The sequence below is a fragment of the Harpia harpyja genome, chromosome 21 (assembly GCF_026419915.1).
Source record: "Harpia harpyja isolate bHarHar1 chromosome 21, bHarHar1 primary haplotype, whole genome shotgun sequence".
NCBI classification, from domain to species: Eukaryota; Metazoa; Chordata; class Aves; order Accipitriformes; family Accipitridae; genus Harpia; species Harpia harpyja.
In genome coordinates, this window is record NC_068960.1 from 9738910 (window position 1) to 9759978 (window position 21069).

General features: G+C 38.7%; 1 protein-coding gene across 8 annotated transcripts; it reads right to left on the reverse strand.

Annotated features, from left to right (window-relative positions):
- Window positions 1–36: 36 nt before the first annotated feature.
- On the reverse strand, window positions 37–20616 carry CCP110 (centriolar coiled-coil protein 110). 8 transcript variants are annotated; one of them, XM_052772394.1, is made up of 16 exons: window positions 20393–20616; window positions 19393–19673; window positions 17970–18126; window positions 16466–16594; window positions 13374–15018; window positions 12297–12421; window positions 11969–12152; window positions 11153–11283; window positions 10659–10775; window positions 10291–10392; window positions 9898–10014; window positions 9318–9397; window positions 8659–8721; window positions 7652–7711; window positions 7007–7089; window positions 37–2373 (listed from the first exon to the last, which is right to left on the reverse strand). In XM_052772394.1, exons 3-16 carry the CDS (start codon window positions 18114–18116, stop codon window positions 2321–2323), a joined length of 3036 nt encoding a protein of 1011 aa, XP_052628354.1. In that variant the 5' UTR covers window positions 18117–18126; window positions 19393–19673; window positions 20393–20616; the 3' UTR covers window positions 37–2320. The 8 variants fall into 8 exon arrangements, with proteins under 8 accessions (XP_052628354.1, XP_052628356.1, XP_052628357.1 ...); XM_052772396.1 differs by lacking the exon at window positions 20393–20616 and having other exon boundaries at window positions 19393–19951; XM_052772397.1 differs by lacking the exons at window positions 19393–19673; window positions 20393–20616 and adding an exon at window positions 19101–19167.
- Between the last annotated feature and the right edge of the window lie 453 nt (window positions 20617–21069).

The following is a 21069-nucleotide window of genomic DNA, read 5'->3' on the forward strand; positions in this document are numbered from 1 at the left end:
CATCGAGTGATTTTCAACCCAGAAAAAGAAGTGCAGTTCTTTTTAAAGTTTATTGTGCAGTATGTTTTAAGTAAAAAGCAAGACTGGTGAACATGAAATAAAGTACAAAAATAAATACACTTTTATAATGGTAATACAATTCCACACAAAATAAAAAGATAAATATAAAACATCAAGTACAAAACCAAATTCTGGCACTTGTCAAGAGAAAGGCCTCATGAAAGTTAAAAAAACCTCGTGCTACAATGTCTTATTACACATACTGGAGGCATGCTTAAAGTAAAAGAGGTTTAGATGTGAAACCTGAACAGGAGGTAAGCAGTTTTACTAACGCTTAAACTAAACCTATTTTTACATCAACATATTGCCTACGCTAATAATAAATACAGCACATAAAACTTCCCTTAAAAACATCAACCTCTAGCATTATCAACAGCACATCTTGTCACCAGTGACACAGGTTACTCTTGCCATTGTAAATTTTTCCCCTCTTAGGATGTTTTCCACTCCTAAGGAAAGTTGGGAACCAAAACAGAGCTTTGATGCCTACTGGGCGAGCAGGAAGCTTGCCTCAGGCATTTTCAGTATTCTGTCTGCAATTGTAAAGATCCATAGCATTTGGATGGAGGAGGCAGGTCCTCCACTGGTGTAAACTCTTAAATTTATACCATTAGGGGAGCCCCCCCCAAGCTTTCAAATAAACACCACTGTAAAGAGCCACCGAGCAGTATCATTCCTCAAGGTGTTCAGGCAGCATTTTTGCCATTTTCTAAGTATGTAATTTGGGTAACTTACTGCATGGTATAAAACATTTACTGCATGGTATAAAACATTTGAACAATGTCACTAGCTGAAGAGGACAGACTTGGTGATAGATAAAAGCCAAAACTAGTGCTGCAAGCAAGCCAATTCCCTCATCACTGCCCATGAAGATACTCTCCTCATCCCACCATTAACGTTCCTCTTTCATGCTGACTGTTTAACACAATGAAATTTCTGCTCAGTCTTTTTTCTCTTCCATCCCTGTCAAAATGTTACAAAGCCTCCAAAATTAGGGTGTTGCATTGTATCGATACTGGGAAAGCAACAAAATATTACTCTTTTCACATTTTGGTAGTCAGTTCTCTACTACTACTGTTACAGAGCAAAACAGTAAGCGCTGCAAAGACTTAAGAGAGCCAAGCTTTTCTCTGTTGGACTTTGAATGTTAACATCATGTCTCAAGATAATTAAAAGACAGAAGTTACAGACTTCTGCTCTCCTCAAGTTGAAGCATAACATCCACCAATATGAAGACCAAGACAAAATATGAGCATGATCTTTTAATGTTAGATTTTCATAAATGTAAGAGTGTGTTTGCTGGGATTTGGTAGGGATTTACCCTTTCCTCCCCTGAAATCATGATTTTGGTACAAGGGCCTCTTAGATCCTGGTAGAAGAGAAACTGCTTAGAAAAATTGCAACTGTCATCAACAAAACATAAGATATCTGAATTATTATTATGGACAATCACTTGCAAGTCTGAAATGGTAAAACAATTAAAATCTTGCCTTCTGAAATTTTTGTAGAACATACACTTCTCTTCATCTTGGCCAGAAGTTGTTTCCATAAAGAAATGCAGGAGGCAGCAAGGAAAAAATAAAGGACTCTTTCAGCACAGTGTTTGATCCACCACATATATAAATGCGCAATTTCGGTATAGTCTGTCTGCCCAGCAGTTAATCTGGATCCATGTCTGTCCAACTCGGCAGAAATGTAAAACTTCTAGGCCATTAATATTTAAATTGAGGTAATCTCATTCATACAGAAAGTACATTCAAAAAGGCTGCCGACAAATTCACTGATGCAAGAGCTCAGTTTTGTTTGAATTTTTTTTTTTCTTACTTAACTGCTTTAACTTTATGGTATGAAACTAAAAATATACACACGACTTATGGTGGCAAGCATACACAGAAATTGCAATTTTAAGTAATGCAAAAAGCGTATGTCAGACACAAGAATTAGAGAGTGTGAAAAAGTCACAAATTAACTTAATGTTGCCCTGTGGTGGTCTTTAAATAAACAAGATTATGAATCTTACGTGTACACAGTAGTATGAATATATAATAAATTTTAACATGCAATTTTTCCACAAGTATTAGAGCTTCACAGCCCTTTATTACTTCAATATGACTGTATTAATGTGTCATTGTCTGGAAATGGCAAAGTATGTTTATCATTTCTAAATATACATATACATATAGAAGATGCAATATTTGAATCAGTGCTGCAAATGCCATAATTAAAAACCAGCCATTTTATCCCAGTGAGTGTTGTCTTCTTAAATTGTCACAACATTTGGCTTCTTTCTTTGGGTTCTTCCTGCATATGCTCCTAAAAATGAAGTAAAAACATTACCATTTTACAATTATCAGTACTGGTTTTTGTAACAGGATTATGCAACAAAAATAGCTGAAGAAGTTTAGGACAATTTTTTTTTAAGCAATATTATATATTCATTGGCTACTTTTAAAATTACAGTTTTCATGTTACACCCAAAACGCCTTACAAAAAGTACCTATAGGTTTGGAAAGTAATGACATTTTATAGTATTTCCCTCCTCAGTAACTATTCCACCTTCTTTTCTGCTTCTCTAAAACATCCACAACTACAATTCCCAGGTTTTTAAAAGATAAGTCTGTCACATCACCAAGACAGAGATTAAATGACTGATAAGTGGAATTCTGCCATGTACTTTCAAGCAAATTATCAATTAGAAGAATTTAATAATTAAAAAAATATAATACAAGTCAAATATTTAAGATAACTCTTTCCTTTTCCCCAGCTGCCACATTAATAAACGAAGAGACAGCTGCAGGTTTCCATATATCAATATACACAAGCAGAATTAAAAGTGCAGTATGATTAAGGTCATCAGGCTGAGCCCTTGTAAAAGGAAAGCTGCTCAAGTATAAAAATAATAACAAATAAAAAAATCTCTCCATGTATATTTAGAAAACCATAGTATACTATGCATAGCACATGTATCTTCCAGTAATAAGGATTTAGCACTGCAGGCTGCTAAATGTAGCACAACTCAGCATTCATTAGGTTCAGGCAGTTACCGAGAGTGTCCAGCAACGTGAGCAAACATTTACCACATGGTGCAGAGCAGTGGAAATGGAAGACAGCCATGGAAGAGAAATAATCGGCAAGCAATTAAATGAACGTGACAGATAAAGTGCCAGTCCTTTTTAGGCTCTTCAGTTACTCTTTGTCAGAGTTGCAGCAGTTACTTACAGGTGTCCAAGGGCTACATTCAGCACAGTGCAAAGCAGCTTTGGAAATGCCCACAGAGACCTTACCACAGCAGGATCCCTCACAGCTGAACACTGTTTCCCACTATACAAAAAGGCATTCTCGCTGGCCCAGCACTCTCCAGTGCTGTACTCTTCAGCTCACCTGTGATCTTGTAGGACAAACAACCAGGCTGACAGGCATGATGCTTTATTAGTGATTTAACACAACCTCTTAATTCTCCTCAAGTGCACGAGTTATGTAAAAATCTCACATACGGAATAGGACAGTATAGGGAAGTGTAAAAAACCCAGCACTAGGTTTGAAGAAGCCAAATTTTATTAAAAAGAGTTACAGTCCTTCTGAATACAATTATCACCCAACCTTTCTCAGTGCCAGGGGGAGCAATTACACGAGGCCTCTCTCCTATGTCACGCAATTGACCTGCTACTCACACATAGCAAGTCTGATGCCTTCCTGAAGTGCTGGCTTGAATGCTGGCACACTTCACAGCACACACCATGTCACACGGGCCATCTGCGCCCTGCTCAGGCTGGACAGGCATGTGGGAAAGACCACGCTTGGCCAAGTGCTGCTGCCACCCAAATACTCCATGTGCCTCAAGCCCCACGTTTCTTTTCCACAACACTTACTCAGACTGGCCAGAAACAAAGGAGATGAATATGCCTAGTTGTAGCAGCAGCCTGATCTCAAGCACCTTCTTTCTAATACAATCAGACCACATTAAATGCCTTGCCTGGCACAGCTTGTAGGCTATTGACTGACTACCTTGGTCCTATTTAAAATAATAATAATAAAAAAAAAAATCATTAGATAAGACTCTTTATGGATTTATCAGTTTGTACTTTTCTCTTTAGCACAGAACTTTGGATTGAAGAAGTACAAAACAACAAAAACTAAATTTACAATCACCAATTGATTCCTAAACAAAACAACTTTTTGCCAGAAAATGACAACAATCAATCAGAGAGGTATTAAAGCTACAAAGCACTTTGCAGACAGAATTTAAAACAACAATTAGAAGAATGGAAAAAAAAAAAAAGTAAAAGGAAAGTTGGATGAGTACATTATTGTTTTCTTCTGAGGGTTTGTCTAATTTGAATGTATTTATAATAGCTGTATTCTACTAACCCTCCTTCCCTTTCGCCCCTCTGATAAGCACAATTTAACTGGGAGTCAGGGATGAATGAAGACAAGAAATTTAATCAAAATATTACGCGTTAGGAGTACAGCAGACTGGTATAGTTGCAGATATAAAAAAATCTCTGTATTGCCTAGAACAAGCCACTGCTACCAGTCTGTCTTTTCCGACATGCACAACTTCTACTAAAATAAGAGAAGTATATGCATTTGTTTGGCTTTTTACACTTTCTTTTCAAATTGACTTGAGATTATAGTTTCTCTGTCTATGGTCCTTCCCAGACAGAACTTATTGCCTCACTACAGATGACTTTCATGGATCTCTCTTGAAGAAGACACTTTTATTACTCAAAAAAACCCCCATATTTTAAAAAAATTATTAACAAAAAAACCCTATTCAACATACTGCTAAGCCTTTCCCTATTCACATTTTATTCATATATAAAGAAAACCGTGTTCTATTTAAATGTATTCAACTTAAGTTTTGTTATTGCAAAATCATGCAGATTATTTCTTTCATGCGATGTGTTCCTCATCTAATAATTTCAGAAAGCATTTCTATTCATTTAGTACAAGTAGTCTAACCTATTTATAAAGGAGCACATGGAAGTATTGGTATTACGCCATGGGAACATGACACGTCCAACCACTAAATGAGTTTACTTTGTGCAACAAGAACTAGGGAGCATACAACTGATTAGCCACATCTGCTTTAAGTTCCAAGAAGGCCACTATAGAAGGCATTAAATAGCTTTCCAGATATTCAACAAATAGCAGTAAGGAAAGGCAAAGAGAAATTTAGAGATACATCCCAAAGGATTCTTTTCATTGCCAAGTATCAACTGTCACGACTTAAATAATTATGACCAAGATAAACTCAGGGACTTACTTAGCAGAGCAGCACATGCTGCCAACACAGAAGAGTAAGAAAGAATGCTTTAATTGGATGTCTGATGCCAGACACAAATGTAAAAAAACACTGTAGATCATTATGAGCTGAGCTGAGAATGAATTATACGAGATTGGGGATGGCATCCAAATCTCAAATCACTACTAAACTTGACACTGATACCACCCTTATACTACTACTCTTTTACAACCTCTGTCATACTGTAACTCGTAGAGGTCTTGATTGTTTTGTTGTCCCTGTTCTTCAGCACTCTCATTTACTAGTTAATACCAGACACATTTTTGCAAACTTGCAGATGAAAACTTGCCTTAATGGCTACCTCTGGTTGCTAAAATTATATTGCTTACTTTATTTGCTTCTTCATATTTCAGAGAGATTATTTACTACCTTTGCTAATTTTTCTGTACTGTCACTGTGTGCAACAGAACTGCCTTGCTCTCCTTTAGTGGCGACAGCACTGCCAGGAGCATTTGCAACAGAAAAATAAATTAACAAACCTTGGTTGTAATCTCATCATTTGCTTTTTTTATTTTCTCCTTTTTTTTTTTCCTTCTTCAAACTGAAATGCTACAAAAGTGTATGCATAATTTCTTACTATACATCCTTCTATGGCCACTTCTCTTGGCTTCACAAAGTACTATGAAAAGACCAAATACTCTGGGAAAACATCATATTTAAACAGTGTACACACTGCACTAAAACTCGCAGATACTCTCTGCCAGCATTGCTCCAGGGCAGTCATAAGTAAGATTTTCCCTTATAGGAAAGGTTTGATACTTAATACATAAAGGTAATTCAGATCACTGTGGAAAACAGTTGAAATCCTATTACATTACGAATTTGCCTTATTAAGCCCAAAAATGCCCAATTTTTATACTTGACTTGTGGAACTCTCCTTTAAGAACAAAGTGTAATTAAGATCTTAAACAGTTTTAAAATCTATAAATCACTTTACCTTTTGATAAATTAAGGCTTGTCACTTAAGAAATTTAATATCCGATTAAAAAAATGGAAATTGTGTAAGATGTTTCATAGTGTTTTATTCCCTTCATGCCTGAACAGGCTGAAAACTGAGAGGTTTGGCACTGTTATCAAACCTTTTTAATAAAAGGTAACCAATCAGTAATCCCTGTCTGTAAGTACAGGAATACCCCACTTTTAAAATTGAGTCATTAAGACTCAAACATTCTGTAGGATGCTACAGTAATATACAGTATTTTAGGACTGTATGAGGACTGAACGCCCACTGATAAGTCTGAAACTGTCCTTCCTGTCCTTTCAATAGGCTTCATGTTGAAGACAAGTTACACATGCGTACAGAACTAAGAATCAAATGACATTAAGATTCTAATCCAAGTCTATTTTGACTACTATTAGCTTCTCAAACAGTTACAGTGAATATACCTGGCAAATTTTTTTATGACTGGGCATCTCGTGAGCGAAAGCAAATGAGCTGTGCAGTATATTCTATATACTATGTTTATAGAACTTGAAAGTGGATGGTTAAGTTACCAGGACATGTTTGTTTGAAGATAGATTAGATTTAACACATAGCAAAGCAGGCGCACAAGAAAAGGAAAACAATATATCGCCCATTTACTTTTTCTAGATACTAGTAACTTATTTACTATAAGATCCAAGCACCAATTTTCTACACACCTGAAACAGCCTTGTTAGACACTCTGCTCTCTGAGGCCTTCTTTCTATTTTGCTCAACCCCCTTCATTGAGGTCTTAGGGGTTCTAATTAAATATAAAAGAGTTAATAAGTCACTTGCAACAAAGTTGAAAGGCTGTATCCAAAAATATAAAGACACTATCAAACTGTGTTTGGCACAAAAACATTTTTACAGTGTCCCACAGAGCCGCCTCCTAAGTATGTGTCCAATTCCTATTGACATTATTACGGCTTATGTAGATACATTAAATAGGAGAACATCTCCCCATGAACAGATTTTTAAAACTCTATTCAAGAAACTGATTCAGTTCAGATACTGTGGCATTACAGTCTACATATAAAAATTATATATTTCATTAAGTGGAAGCAAAGCTTCATGGAATGAATGTTACAAATACAAATGCTGGAACAGTGTAAATGGAGACAATACACAAGAGGATGAGAACACTATTTTCTTGCAGTATAAGGTAAAACAAAGCTTCACCACTCTCTCAAAATACTGTGAGAAGTAATTATTTTTACTTTGAACAGTTGCACCAGTATGTGTAAACAGTATTCAGAAATCACTGTGCTCTTGCATTTTGCATTTACTTTCATCTTTAGGCTTTAAACATGTTGTGCCCTTACCCTTGCCTGCAAAGCAGTCTATGAACTGGGGCATTCTGTCCTTGATTTGGTTGAAGTACGCTGTTAAAACACAAACTTTTATTAGCAATTTTTCCCCTCTTTTAGAAAAAAAACAACTCACAAGGAATACTGAATTATGCATCATGTTTCACATAACAAATCTCAGAAATGCTAACAGGTTCTGTAATGCAGATGACATGTAGGCAAAAGTGGCAGAAATTAAAATTCCAGAATAGGATTACTACTTCCGCTATTTAAAACAAAGAAACAAAAAAGCACACAGGTAAAACTCCCTCAGCAGTGCCTTGGGTTCCTAGTCATTGATAAGAACATGCAGGAAAAAAGGACTGAATCACTTCAACTAGTCATTGAAGACCGAACTGTATTAGTAGACAGCACGTCTTCAGAGCTTTTGGCTAAGCATGGCATAAAAATTGTCTTGAAAGGATGCCAGGTATCTGACTTTTTATACTAGAAAAAGGTGCAGATAGGCCTCATAAGAGAGGGGCTGTTGTCTTCCTGAACAGCAAGTATTGAACACTGTAATTCTGTGATCTAAGCAAACAATCACACAATCTAGAAGCAAGAACTTTTCCTCACAACAGAAAGCCACTCCTGACAGCTTCCTAATGATAAACATATCAATGATTACATTGCAAAGTAAAGGGTATTAAGAAAAGTAGTAGTGTCAAACTGAAGCTTAAGAGATACTAATAGCGTATCTCAGTGAAAAACCTTGAGCTTGAGCACAGAGATTTAAAGCCATAAATAAAAAAATGCTGAAGATAACATTTCAGAACTGACTCTGAAGAAAATAGATCTTTTCTAACTTCTAATGAGCTAATAAACCCCTTTCTCAGACCATGCTAAATCAGATTTCATTACTGTCCACCATAATAGTGACAGGAATTGAGCTGACTGATGCAAAACCAGCAACACAGATCAAAGAATCTGTCATTATGAGACAGTTCTTTAAAAGCATCCTAATACAAGTAATCTTCACTCACCGGCTTTCAGGAGTTTTTTGTTTTATGATTATTTTTTTACTTGGCATTCCCATTTCTGAAGCCCTAGAGAAACAGAAGTATTGAAACATATTTAAATTATAAAACCATCATCTAGGTCTTAAGCAGAAACAGTAAGAGAATACCTGCAACAAGATCTTCATCTACATGTAATACTGCCAGAGCAGTACTACAGATTATCACTTTTGACTCATGAGCAAGTGTAACACAACTGTTCAGTCCACTGTGTTGCAGGATAATGCCTGCTACCACCCCCCCCCAAACTTTGCCAGAGATACTCTATCAAGTATCTCTATTGCTAGGCACTTTAGAAGGACTGATAAAATAACTTAGAGCACTTTTTACAATTTACAGAATCAACCATAAACTAAGTGCTCACCACTGGAATATAGCATAAATGCACAACTTAGAACAAACATTCTTCTCCCATTCAAACAAGAAGTCCCTTAAAAGTAAGAGCGAACTACTATTACTAAGACACCACACACCCAAAGACTGTTTTTTATTCATTCTTGCTAGGAGAAACATTAGTTTGCAAAGAACCTCTTACTCCAAAAACTTCTTTTTCACTATTTCCAAAGCCTCCTACTCATCCTCTTGCACCCCACACCCCACCACCACAAACAGAGATCCGCACATACTTCATGTACTTTTTCCTGTCCAGAGATTTCTGCGTAGCTGTTGAAAGTGTTGCTCTCTCTCTTGGGCTCTTTACTTTATCCTAAAAAAGCAGAAGAACTGACAATAACTCTAGTTACTGCTCTCTTTGAGCTTAACCTGATCTGACCTGCCTGTATTCAAAGAAATAAAATTTAAAAAAACCCCAAACAACAAAACCAACAGTGTTTTCAGTACTAAGTTCACATTCAGGCTAAATTAAAGGGGTTTTTTTCTTTTTTAAAATTAAAGGATCTTCCTTATATTACCAGATTTAAAAAGTTTGTGTGCCATAACAAATTCTTGCTATGGACTTTTTGTTATTACTTTCACCATGTTTTTCATTGTAATTTTTATACATCTACACACTAAAAGTTTCAACATAATAATCTGCTACTGCACTGACCCCTTTTTTTTTTATTTGAAGTTACCTACAGAAGCATAATTAAACAACAATTCAGATTTAAAAAACTTTTTACTGGGTGAGGAATAATCTCTTAAAAGCAAAACGATTCAGTACTTAAAAGTCTTAAAACAGTTTACATTATCTTGAATATAACACACCATTTGCCTGAGCATCTTCTCTTTACGAACTTCACGATCATGACGCAGAATGTTCATTCTTTCCGATGCCTCCATTGCAAAAAAGATGTCATGGATGTCATACAGAGCAGCTCGCAGCTGCAAAGAATAATTAAAATTTTAATGAAATATTCAGTCAACATTCCCATGCTTTTGATCATCAAGCTCTTCTCACTTTCAATCTAAACAAAGCACTTGAAAAGATAATTTTGAAATCTCTCTTAATGTGTCAGCACAAAAATGGAATCTTCTCTTCACAGCCATAATTTAAAATTTGTACTTTAAACAAAGTCACTGTGAAGATTTTAGGTATTTATACCACAAAAGCAAAATAGCTAGGAGAAAAAAAAAAAAAAAAGGTTTAAATTGCGTCACCTGAGCCATTACTCTTTCATGAAGGGATGCATCTTGTGCTGAAACACTTCCTCTTTTTAACGGGGCTTCAGACTGAAAATTTTTTATGAACTCCATAGTATCCTGGGTAAGGCAGAAAAATAAGATTAAGCACCAAGAATAATCCTTCACAAGAAAGCAATCATTACAAACTGTACGCATAGGACATATATTCTTTGTTTGACTTGGACCTTATGACTCTAAGCAACGCAACACTCAAACATGTCCACGTGACAGACATTCCCAAATTCTTCTGAAAGCAGAAAATGCATCATTTCACCTGTCAACTGAAGATAGGAACAAAAACAAACAGGAGGATAAGCTGCATAATATAAAAATGCTAATCTTACTTTTACAGTTTGCTTAAGATGTTTCAGTTTTTCTGTCTGCAGGAGTCTACGAGTGAGAAAACCCTTTGCCACAGCAGTGATCTTATCGAACTTCATTTGTATCTCTGGACTGAAAACCTTAAAAGAAAAGAAGCATTTTCTAAGCATTTGATAAAAAACAGCAAGGCTTATGAATTATTGCTCAAATAACATCAATCATGTGACATAAGTTTTCAGGTAAGAAACAAGCTGTTGATAAAGGTTTTGGCTAGGCCAGAAGTATCCACCATAATACTAACTTAGCAGAAGCAATATATTGTTATAGAATTATTTTGCATATATCAACAACTAGAAAAATATCCTATACAGTTCTCTCGTGTAATCGAAGTCGATATAGGAAGGGATACTAAACTTTTCTGTGAGATTTATTACTGCACAGCTATTATCAAGTTAACAGTGTCTTACAAAAACTAGAGGGCTTTTTAAGCTATAAATAAATCTTTTTTTTTCCTTACCTGAGTCCACCTAGTTTTGATCCTGTTACTTGGCCTAGATACTGAGGTTTTTATAACTCCACTACCTGATGGTCCCCAGAGAAAGAATGAAGTTTCACTTGTTGAAGCAAAGGTGTTAGGTGTAGTAAAACCTGTGTACAAAGCAGAATGTACAGTTCAACACACACTTTTCCATAAAGTAATGACCATGTGTGTGCATACACTCAGCTCAGAGACAGCAGCTTTGTTTACGAGGTCCATTAGAGCCAAGAAGCAATCTGAATATTTCCGATTCACTTCCTAGCAAAATTTGCCAAACAGAAGACAAACCAAAACATTTCATAACGTTCTGGAACAGGTGAGAGGTATTCCATCAGCTATAGCTGTACTTCCTTGCAGTTGAGACTCCTTGGCATAGCCCCTCTAATCCTCCTGCACAAACAAGAACACCTGGCCCGCTGCTGTGCAGCTACGTATGAGGATGAACCTTCTGTGACACGATGCAAATCCACATCCTCATCCTTGATCAAATGAGTTTACTCTTAGCTTGTTTTCCTCAAATATGCCCTATAACAATTCTATAACAAATGCAATACATGGAACAGTACAAGGATAGCTGAAACTGTGCTAAATGCCAGCTAGACAAAGATGCAATACAGAATTTGTTTTATATATGCTGTCAACAGCTGAAGGCAACAGCTGTCTGCATATCCTGACCAACAAGTGCCCGAGGACAGGAACACTGCATTTATCAATACAATGGGGCAGCTGGTCCAGTCAAGTACTGTAGAGCAAAATGTATCACATTTAATCTATATTCTACCCTCTCAGTTTTACCAATGCTGGTGGAGTTTGCATTATGGACTGTCTCCAGCTGAGACTGCACACTTTCCAGCAAGCCACTTTCGCTTTTTTTCCTCCACTCCAACTCCATTCTACTGTTAATATTCACTTTAGAAATTTCTATTTCCGTTGTAGCAACCTTCTTTCCTTTCAACTTTCTCTCCTGCTCTTCCAGTTCCTACAAAAGAAAGAATCAACTATAAGACTATTTTTCTAACTCTGCAAAACAATAGGATATACATTTTAAAATCAGCTGCTTCCTGACAAACTCCAATACAACACATATGCCCTTTGCTTAGAATTTTTCCTCTTTTTACCTTACCTTCTGCAATTTCTCCTGTTCTCTCTCTTGTTCAGCTATCAGAATCGACAGCTGTTGTGCATGCTGTTCTTCAAGTCTCTTCCTCATTTCTTCAAAGGCCAACATTTTAGTTTTTAAAATATCTTCTGAGAAGATACATTACAAAGAATCAAGTATTAAATAATTTCTATATGATCTTTGCCACAGACATACATGCATTTAACAGGAGTAATTTGCATCATCAGTAAAAAAGTACAACATATCTTTGACATCAGGTTTCCATTATGTATTGCTAAGAACCTCATCAGTTACTACAGTCCTTCAAAATATATGCATGTTCATATTTGTGGGATAAGCATGTGAATGGAACAGCAGTAACACCAACTGAGCCAGTATTAAAATAAGAACACAAAACGTCTAGTTCTAAGAATAGTATACCTACACTTGCTTGAGTGAATTAGAATTATTCATGCCACTTCAGCTTGACTTGGTAGACACATACAGATGTAACACAGTCTTGAATTTGAAGACAATACCAACATAGTGATTTGCAACCCATTAAAAGGTATTTTCTTTTAATTTACATAGGCTATCTCTTCTTTCAGTAGTCTTATTTAGACCTTGTGGAATAAAACATAATTTTCTTAGTAAAACTAAATTCCAGTTTCTACATTCAAATGGGAAATTAATATTTGTGCTGTCAAATGATACCCTTGAGAATAAATACGGAATTCACAGAACTGATACACAATGTTTTAGCTGATGTTTCCTCATAAATTGTTTAATCATATATTTGTTACAAATAACTGTTATAAGACTTCTGACTCCAAGTGACTTCTAAGACAGCAATTACTCCATTCTGTAGCAGTTAAAAATGGCTCAAGTAGCAAGCTGAATTTCAGAATTTGTCATTAATTATAAATTAAATAATGAGGTTACTGAAAAAAAGATAATTTACACTCAATAAAATTTTAGCCTTTTGATATATATACATACTTAGAAACACCAGTGACCAATGATCATTGTGGTTTTTTCTAAGAGATTTATAAACTGAGAAGTAAGTTTAAGAAAAACCCTCAACTACAGGAAATCTTTTACCTTTTGCCATACTATCAGGGGCTGCATTCTTGGTAATGTAAACTGATGCCACAGGGTATTTCTGTTCTTGCAACCACTGCTTCTCTTGTTCTTCCATTCCAACTGTTAGAACACAGGGACCATTTTCCTTTTGGCAGTTGTCGGTGTCCAAATCAAGTCTACGTTTTACCTTTTCAAAACTATTTTCTAGAAACTGCTCGCTTGCTGGGGAAACACTTGGAGTGTCCATCTGCTGTCGCATATTCTTGCTCTGCATTAGTAGCGGGGATGGGTTTTCTACATCGTAAGATTTATTGAGTTCTACTGGAGAATTACATTTAGTATTTTCTAGCAAACTAGACGGTTTGGTTTCATTCGCAGGTAGGAGCTTCTGTGCTACTGTAGACTGACTGATGGCAAATGGGTCATTCAATTTTGGAGCTACAATATTAGTACTAGTCTCTACCTTATATGGCCCTCTGCTGTCCATCACTACCTGTCCTTCCACTGCAGCCAACAACGTTCCTTTGCTTTCCAAGTGCCCAAAGGAATGGCGATTCGGTTTGCCCACCCCCAGCCCATCATAAGGGCCTGAAGAATTCCTGTTGACACTGGGAACTCTGCCAGGGCAAACCATAGTGAAGTCCACCATGAACTTTGGCACTGATTCAGACACATTATTTTTATCTGCAATATCTTGCATGATTAAATCCATCGCTCTACCCTTGCCTTTAGGACTTAACTCGTAAGCATTCACAGGGTTATTTATAACGATGTGTCCCATTGATAAAGGTCTTGGGCGCCTTCGGTGCATTTTAGGGCTCATGCTTGGCTCTGGGCTTGGCAATTTGGCGTAAGAGCCCGTGAGGCTCCTGACAATGCTACTGTCACGATCAAACATAGAAGTCTTTTTAAATTCTTCATCTGAATCCGAATCCACCAATGGGGGTGTTCCAACTCTCATAGGTATGTCCACTTTAGAAAAACTGGATAAAGCGGACATACTTGTGTTATTTGTATGAGTAGAGGCACCTTGGAGAAGGGTATTTGATTTATTAAGACTGGGTTTATCAAGTGTTGGAGTGGTGCAACTTCTGCTGATAAGCTTTCCTCTTTCTTTCACAGGGTCAGTTGTTATAACACCATCATTTTCTTTATCTGAATGACTTTCACTCATACTCCTCTTTGAATTACTTTTTGAGCTACGTTTGGTTTGCTCTTTCTCTATGTACTCCCTAGATTTCTTCATCAGGTTCTGAAGACTCATTACGTATGGATCTTGGACTTCCTCATCTGATGGCAACCCTCCTAGTCCCTCTTTCTTTTGCAAAGCATGTGACGCAAGCTTATTATGCATGTTGTCAGGAGACGCAGCCCTTGGACAAGGTACGTCTTTTGAGATGCAATTCTCACTTTGCTTTGAAAAAACATTTTCTTCTGCTGCTTTAAATACTTCTGTCACAGTGGATGTCATCTGCCCAGTAGTATCTGATGGCGTAAGTTCTGGTGTCTTTTCAAGCTCTGTGGAACCATGCCTTTCAGGAGAACACGCCACATTGACATCTGATAGAGCTGCGAAGTCAGTCGAAGCTTTTGAATCTGAATCAGGGCAATTATTCTCAGCCTCCTGTGCGTTCACATCACTCACGCTAGGTCCTCTCCTGATCTGCAAATAAAAATTGAGAAAAAAAAAAATCACGTATTTTCAATGAAATCTCAGATTCTCAGTTTTCTGCAAGCTTCACCTGACTATTAAAAAAAGAATACTACCACCTTAAAACCAATAAAAATTTTCAGTTTGACTGTTACCAATTTCCTACAATACAGAGCTCTTTGCAATGAGAAGGAGATTATTGGAATTAAAATATAAATTTGAATAATGGTCCACTCAGAATTTTACTCATACCAAGTATCTGAATGCAAAGATGCTCTTTTCTTCATAAGGTAATTTGGATATATTCAAATAATTTTATGGCTTCAAATTATCTTGCAAGATTCCTCTTAAAATATTAAAAAATGATGACATTAAATAAGAAATGTAATTGCAAAATTTCAGCATGAAAAATAGACTAATCTATAGACAACTAAGAACAAATCAACATAATTCCTAATAAAAATAGTGGAACTATAAAATAATTTGTTCATTTTTTATTAATCCAGAGACAATTAAATACGAGTTTTCATTTGTCAAGTACTTGGAAAACCAACTTTATTTAAGCAAGAATTACATGCTACTTCTAGCCAGCATTTGTTTAAAAGGATTTTCACACTACAATTATCGTATAGGTTATCCTATGTGTTGCAACTCAATTATCAAGGGGACACCTTTGAAAAAATAAAAAAGCTAACTTATTTTTGTATTGAACCTATGTTCCTGGTCTGCTCTTCAAATCCCAAACCAGATGACTGTTGCCACGTACACTCCAGTAAACAGTGCAAACTAGTAAGTTTTGTTTGCCACCTTAGTAACTCAACAAATTCAGTGTTAACTGTACTTGTTTAAGCAACAGGTTAATTTAAAGACTATATTACAACTGTTTCAAAGACAAATAATACTGCTTGATTAGATGTATTTAATAGTCTTTTCCATTTAAACCTCTACTAAATTCACCATTGAAGCAGCAAAGAAAACAAAATATTTGCAGTAAAATTATAAAGCTCACAAGAGAACACAAGTTGTTGCGAAGGTAATTTTAATTTTGTAAGCATAAGGTTGAATATAGATCATCTTCTGACTAAACTATAAGCTTGCAAATAAAGCAAACCAGTTGCTCTACCACTGGGGGTTTTGTTCATTTGTTTTTACAATCTAGTTGTTTCAAACGCTGTTACAAAAGCAACAGTCACCCACCTGGTGAGGTCTGTCTTTTGCATATACCAAAACAAGCAGTGAAAAGCAAGTCCCATGCATTACAACGAACGTAGATACTATCAATGAATAATCAATTATCAGGTCACATAGCACGAAACACTAGCAAGTGCTGGTTCTAGAGAGTTACCTGCTATTAATTTCATGCTTATATTGGTGAATACTTAAACCCCAGCACTTTCTCAAAATGTCTATAAGCAGAGGTTTTCTGTAAAGCTATAAGAAGGCTTTGGACTAACACTACCTGAACATTTTCTAGAATCTCCTGAACACGATTCAATAAAGCTCTTTTCCGGGAGTTCTGTCTCCAGGTCTCTAGGTCCAGTGCTTTCTGTTTATATTGCTGTATTTCCTTTTTCTTTTCAAGGTTAAGCTGCAAAAGAGTGTAAGAAACATGGTTTATATCGCTAAATGCAGATTTCAGTACAGAATTACAGAAGTAAATTAGAAAGAAAAACAACAGAACAAAACAATAGAAGAACAACAATCACCTAAGTTGAGACTTTCTGCACATTTTAAATGCCAGCTTCTTTTTAACCAATTATACTTTTCTTTTAATGGAAGGTGCACAAAATGCCTTCTAGGCACACATGCAAATAAACATGAATATAAAAGGTCATTTAGAAAAAAACTGCATGAACATTACATGCTACAGTACCAACTTCAAATGACACAGGACTCAGACTGCAGGGCAGGTCTTCCTCAGTCCCCTATGGAGATGGGAGGTTTGGGCATCCTGTAGAGCCCTCTGTGACCAATCTTCCTACCCGTACTCCAACTATTAAGCTCTATGAAGAACTAGCTTGCACTTGCCCTCTTGAACCATAGGTGAATTTCACAACAAGGCAGAAATGTATGCAAGCAGTCTTCTGGATCCTTTTGACAATCAGAATCTGAAAATCTTCCGAGTTACTACTTTAGAATATGTAGTTTGGATAAAAGTCAAAACTAGATCTACAAAGCTACATCTACAAAAATTGGTTTCACAAAGTTCTACAAAATTAGATAGTCTCAAGTCAAATTATGCATTTCTTCTATGAAACCTTAAAATATCCACCCATTTGTAAATGAAAAATATTACAATATATCATTTAGTCTCCAATGCATATCTGTATCACGATTTTTGGACATCGTTGTTAGAAAGTCTCTCCGTTCATACTTCCCCTCGCTGAAACAAGGAAGTCAGCTGCATTATTGCACAAACTACCAACAGTCTTCTGCTTGGCTGTTTGCATTAAGCATAGAATGACTTAACATAATTGATGAGCCTGTGAAATACATTAGAGGAAGCTGCAAACACATGCAAAAAAGAAATTTACTTAAAAGCTTAACTATCTCAGTACTTCCTATGTGCACTTTTTTTTTTTTGACACTTTTAAATGAACTCACACGTTCAATATTTGGAATGTCAACACGATTTTACATGAAATTAAGCCCAGCAATAACATTCATCTATTTAATACCACAAACATTTTTACTCCCCTTGTGAAGACAGGAAGTTCCAAGAAATTAAAGCCAATGGAGTTGGTGTGAAAAAAAAATACATTTTACCCCTTCACTTTGTAAAATTAGGGCTAAGAATGCTTAGAATACACTAAGCAGCAGGCCAGATGATACCTGACACAGAGCTGTACCTTCAGCAGAATCATTACATGTGGACGTCAAAGCTAGTGCCAATAGCACAGTTAGCACACCAGGGAAGAAAAGAAAAGAAAAAGAAAAAAACAACAACAAAAAAAAGGCCTTACCAGAGGGGAAAGCACAGGAACGCCATGGAATTGAATGAGGGAGATATTTCTGTGCTGAACAGTGACAGAGGCTTCTCTTTTTATTGCCTCTTCTTGGATTCTGGAAAGATGCTTCTTACAGAATATTTCATAGTCCTCCATCTTCATGTTAACTAAGCTGCAAAGAGTAATAACATTACCCTTCCATGTACTTCCAAGACCACGAAGGGAAAACAACATCGCAACTAATTCTGTATCACTATATTCCGGGAAACAAGTTAAACATTGGAAAACTCAGTTATGTTTCTCATCTTCCTACCATTAACAAAAGCTGCAAAGCTGTTCTTTTTTTCCCATACAAAAATAGAATCTGCATATATGAGCAAAAAAAGATGATGACAGGTACACCGAGAAGCAAGCAAGCATTGAGATAATCAGGATTTACAAAACTACACACACTACAAATAACCTTAACAATTTCCGTCACAGATTAAACCTTTAAGGTCTCCCACGACTATCGGATAGATGCTATCAACCGTAAAAAAACCCCAATAAATAAAATTGCAGCCAATCGTAAATATTGCAAAAATAATTAAGCTGGTATTAAAGCAAGACCAGCCTTTATATTCAGGGGCCTGAGAGGAAGCTGTCTCCCTCCCCTGAGCCTCCTCCTCGACACATCCCTGTACCAACAGCCGCCAATGCTTCCACCCGAAAAAGACGTTACAGCCTTGTTTCCTTAGAAGAGCCTACGCGTCTCTCACTGCCCATCCCCACCGGAGAGAAAGCAGAGCCGAGCACACCGGCCAAGGCCCGCCAACGCTTTTGTTCCCCTCGCACACCCCTTCGGCCCGATTCCGCCTTCCTCCCGCCCGCTGCGGGCGCACCGAGCCCTCCCCGGGCCGCCCGGGAGGACCCCTGCTCCCCGGCCCGGGCGGCAGCCTCCCCTCGCCCCGCCTCGCCTCTCCCCTCGGCTGCCCTGCCCCACGCCCGCCCGCGGGAGGCAGGTGGCACCGGCGGGCCCGGGCCCCGCGGCCCCCCCCGCCCGGCGGCAGCGCGCCCACCGCCGCCGCTGTGTCGTCGCCCCCCGCCACCGCGGGGCACGGCCCGGCGCACAGCCCGCCCCGAGGCCCTCGGCGAACCACTCGGTACCTGCGCGGGGCTCGGAGCCGCGGCGCGGCCCGCTCGCTCCCCTCACCCGCGCAGCCCGGGCGGGCGGCCTGCGCGGCGCTGCCCCGCTGCCTCCCGGCAACCGGCCCGGCCCCGCTTCCCCGCCGCGGCACTACAAGCCCCAGCGCGCACTGCGGCCCCGCTCCCGCTCCTCCCTCCTCGGGGCGGGCCGCGGGGGACACGGGCGGGGCGCTGTCTTCTCTTGGGCCGAAAATCTAGGGAAAAACCCCCTCTCGATTTGGTCTAGGAAAGGTCGTGAGCTCCATCTACAAACCCCTTCACGCAGCCGAGCCCCGCGGGACAAATCTGTCCGTTTTGGGCGAGCTCCCAGGCAAAGGTAGCTCCAATTTTCAGAGGTACGAGATGGGACTGAGGGCCGCCCTGGTCCTCTTGATTTCCAGCGACTTCCACCCGCAGGTCTCCGAGACAAGTTCCCCTGTTAGCACGAGTGACGCCTGTTCTGCTCCATCACGTTAAATATCATATGGCTGTGCAGTCCTTGTATAGTCAGGACCACAAACGTGCCGCCAGCAGGTACTGGTTTCATTGAATGCGCTGTGATGAGAAAGATAAACATGAGAACTTGTTAATACGCTCTCTGGACACAGCATCACGGTGTCACCGCAGACATCCTATCCCTCCCGCCCGGGCGGCAGGCAGCTGCTGGTCCAGCCGGCTGGAGGAGCAGGTAATACTCACCCATGAGGCAGGTCAGGCGGAAAACACATGCTTGTTTGCCAGCACTCGGCCCAGGCAAATTAATTTAAATTTATGGAAACATCTAGTTCCCGGTGAGCATTTAGAGATGTTAAAGCTATCGTTCTTGTTTCAAAAAACAACTCCTTCACCTGTTAAACCTCTTCAATATGTTAATTATTGAGGGGTTTTTTAAATCTACACCTTTAATCTTAACAAATGCTGTTGTTTATCACAAGATTTTTAAATATGTAAGACATTTAATCAGCCATTCCGTATTTGTTATGTGTCTGCATACATACATCTGATTTTTCTTTAGATACATCTGGCAGATGCACAAAACCATAGACAGAAAAGAATATTTGAGATGCTCAGAACCAGCTAGGACAATATGTGACAAATATTTACCTTGGCTATTAAAAGAAAAAATTAAACTGTGTTTAGAAGATTGCCTGCTGCCTGTTCCACCTCTGATTGGCAAGAGAGCCTCCCTGCAAAGTCAGTTTCTTCCCATCCTTCCCACTGAGAACACACACACACACACAAAAAAAAAAATCCTCATTTTTGTTAATACAAACTGCTATTTCCTCTGCTTTGCTATTCTACCTCCAGACTAAACAAGCCCAGTTTCTTCAGCCTTCTCCCACTTCCCTGTCTTGTTGCTCTTCCCTCTGGATTCTTTCCCGTTGTTTACACTTCTGTCACGCACAGCGGTAAAAGCGAACTTCCCGCTCCAGCAGAAGCCTCTCTTCACGCGGGCGGGAGCCGCGGTCCCTCGGGTGACTCCGGGATCTCGGCTCTCCTCACAGCACCGGGGCCGCCTCGTCCGGGGGTGGGTTTGTGAGGAGGCACGAGCGGATGGTTACCCACCTCATACAGAGAGTCAGCTGCATAACGTATACAAGAGGTAACATGGTATATAGAAACACGATAATTAACTGGAAAATAACTAATATTATATTTCGAATTAGTTAGGTGGCATAGCTGGATAGAACCCCTGACGCTCTCCAGACACACGGGTCTTACACGACAGTCTGGGCAGCGGTACCTTTCCTTCAACTAACACCATTTATTTTTATCCGCGCCATTTTTTATCTGGAATAATCCGCATTCTCTCGCAGAGCTCCTCCGACCTTTACCCGAGGGGGTTTCTCAGCCCCAGGACCTGCCGGCCTCGGCCTCGGCCCCGCGCCGCCTCCACCCGCCCGTCGGCGGCTGCCGGCGGGCGGTGCCAGGCGGGGATTGGCTGGCGGTA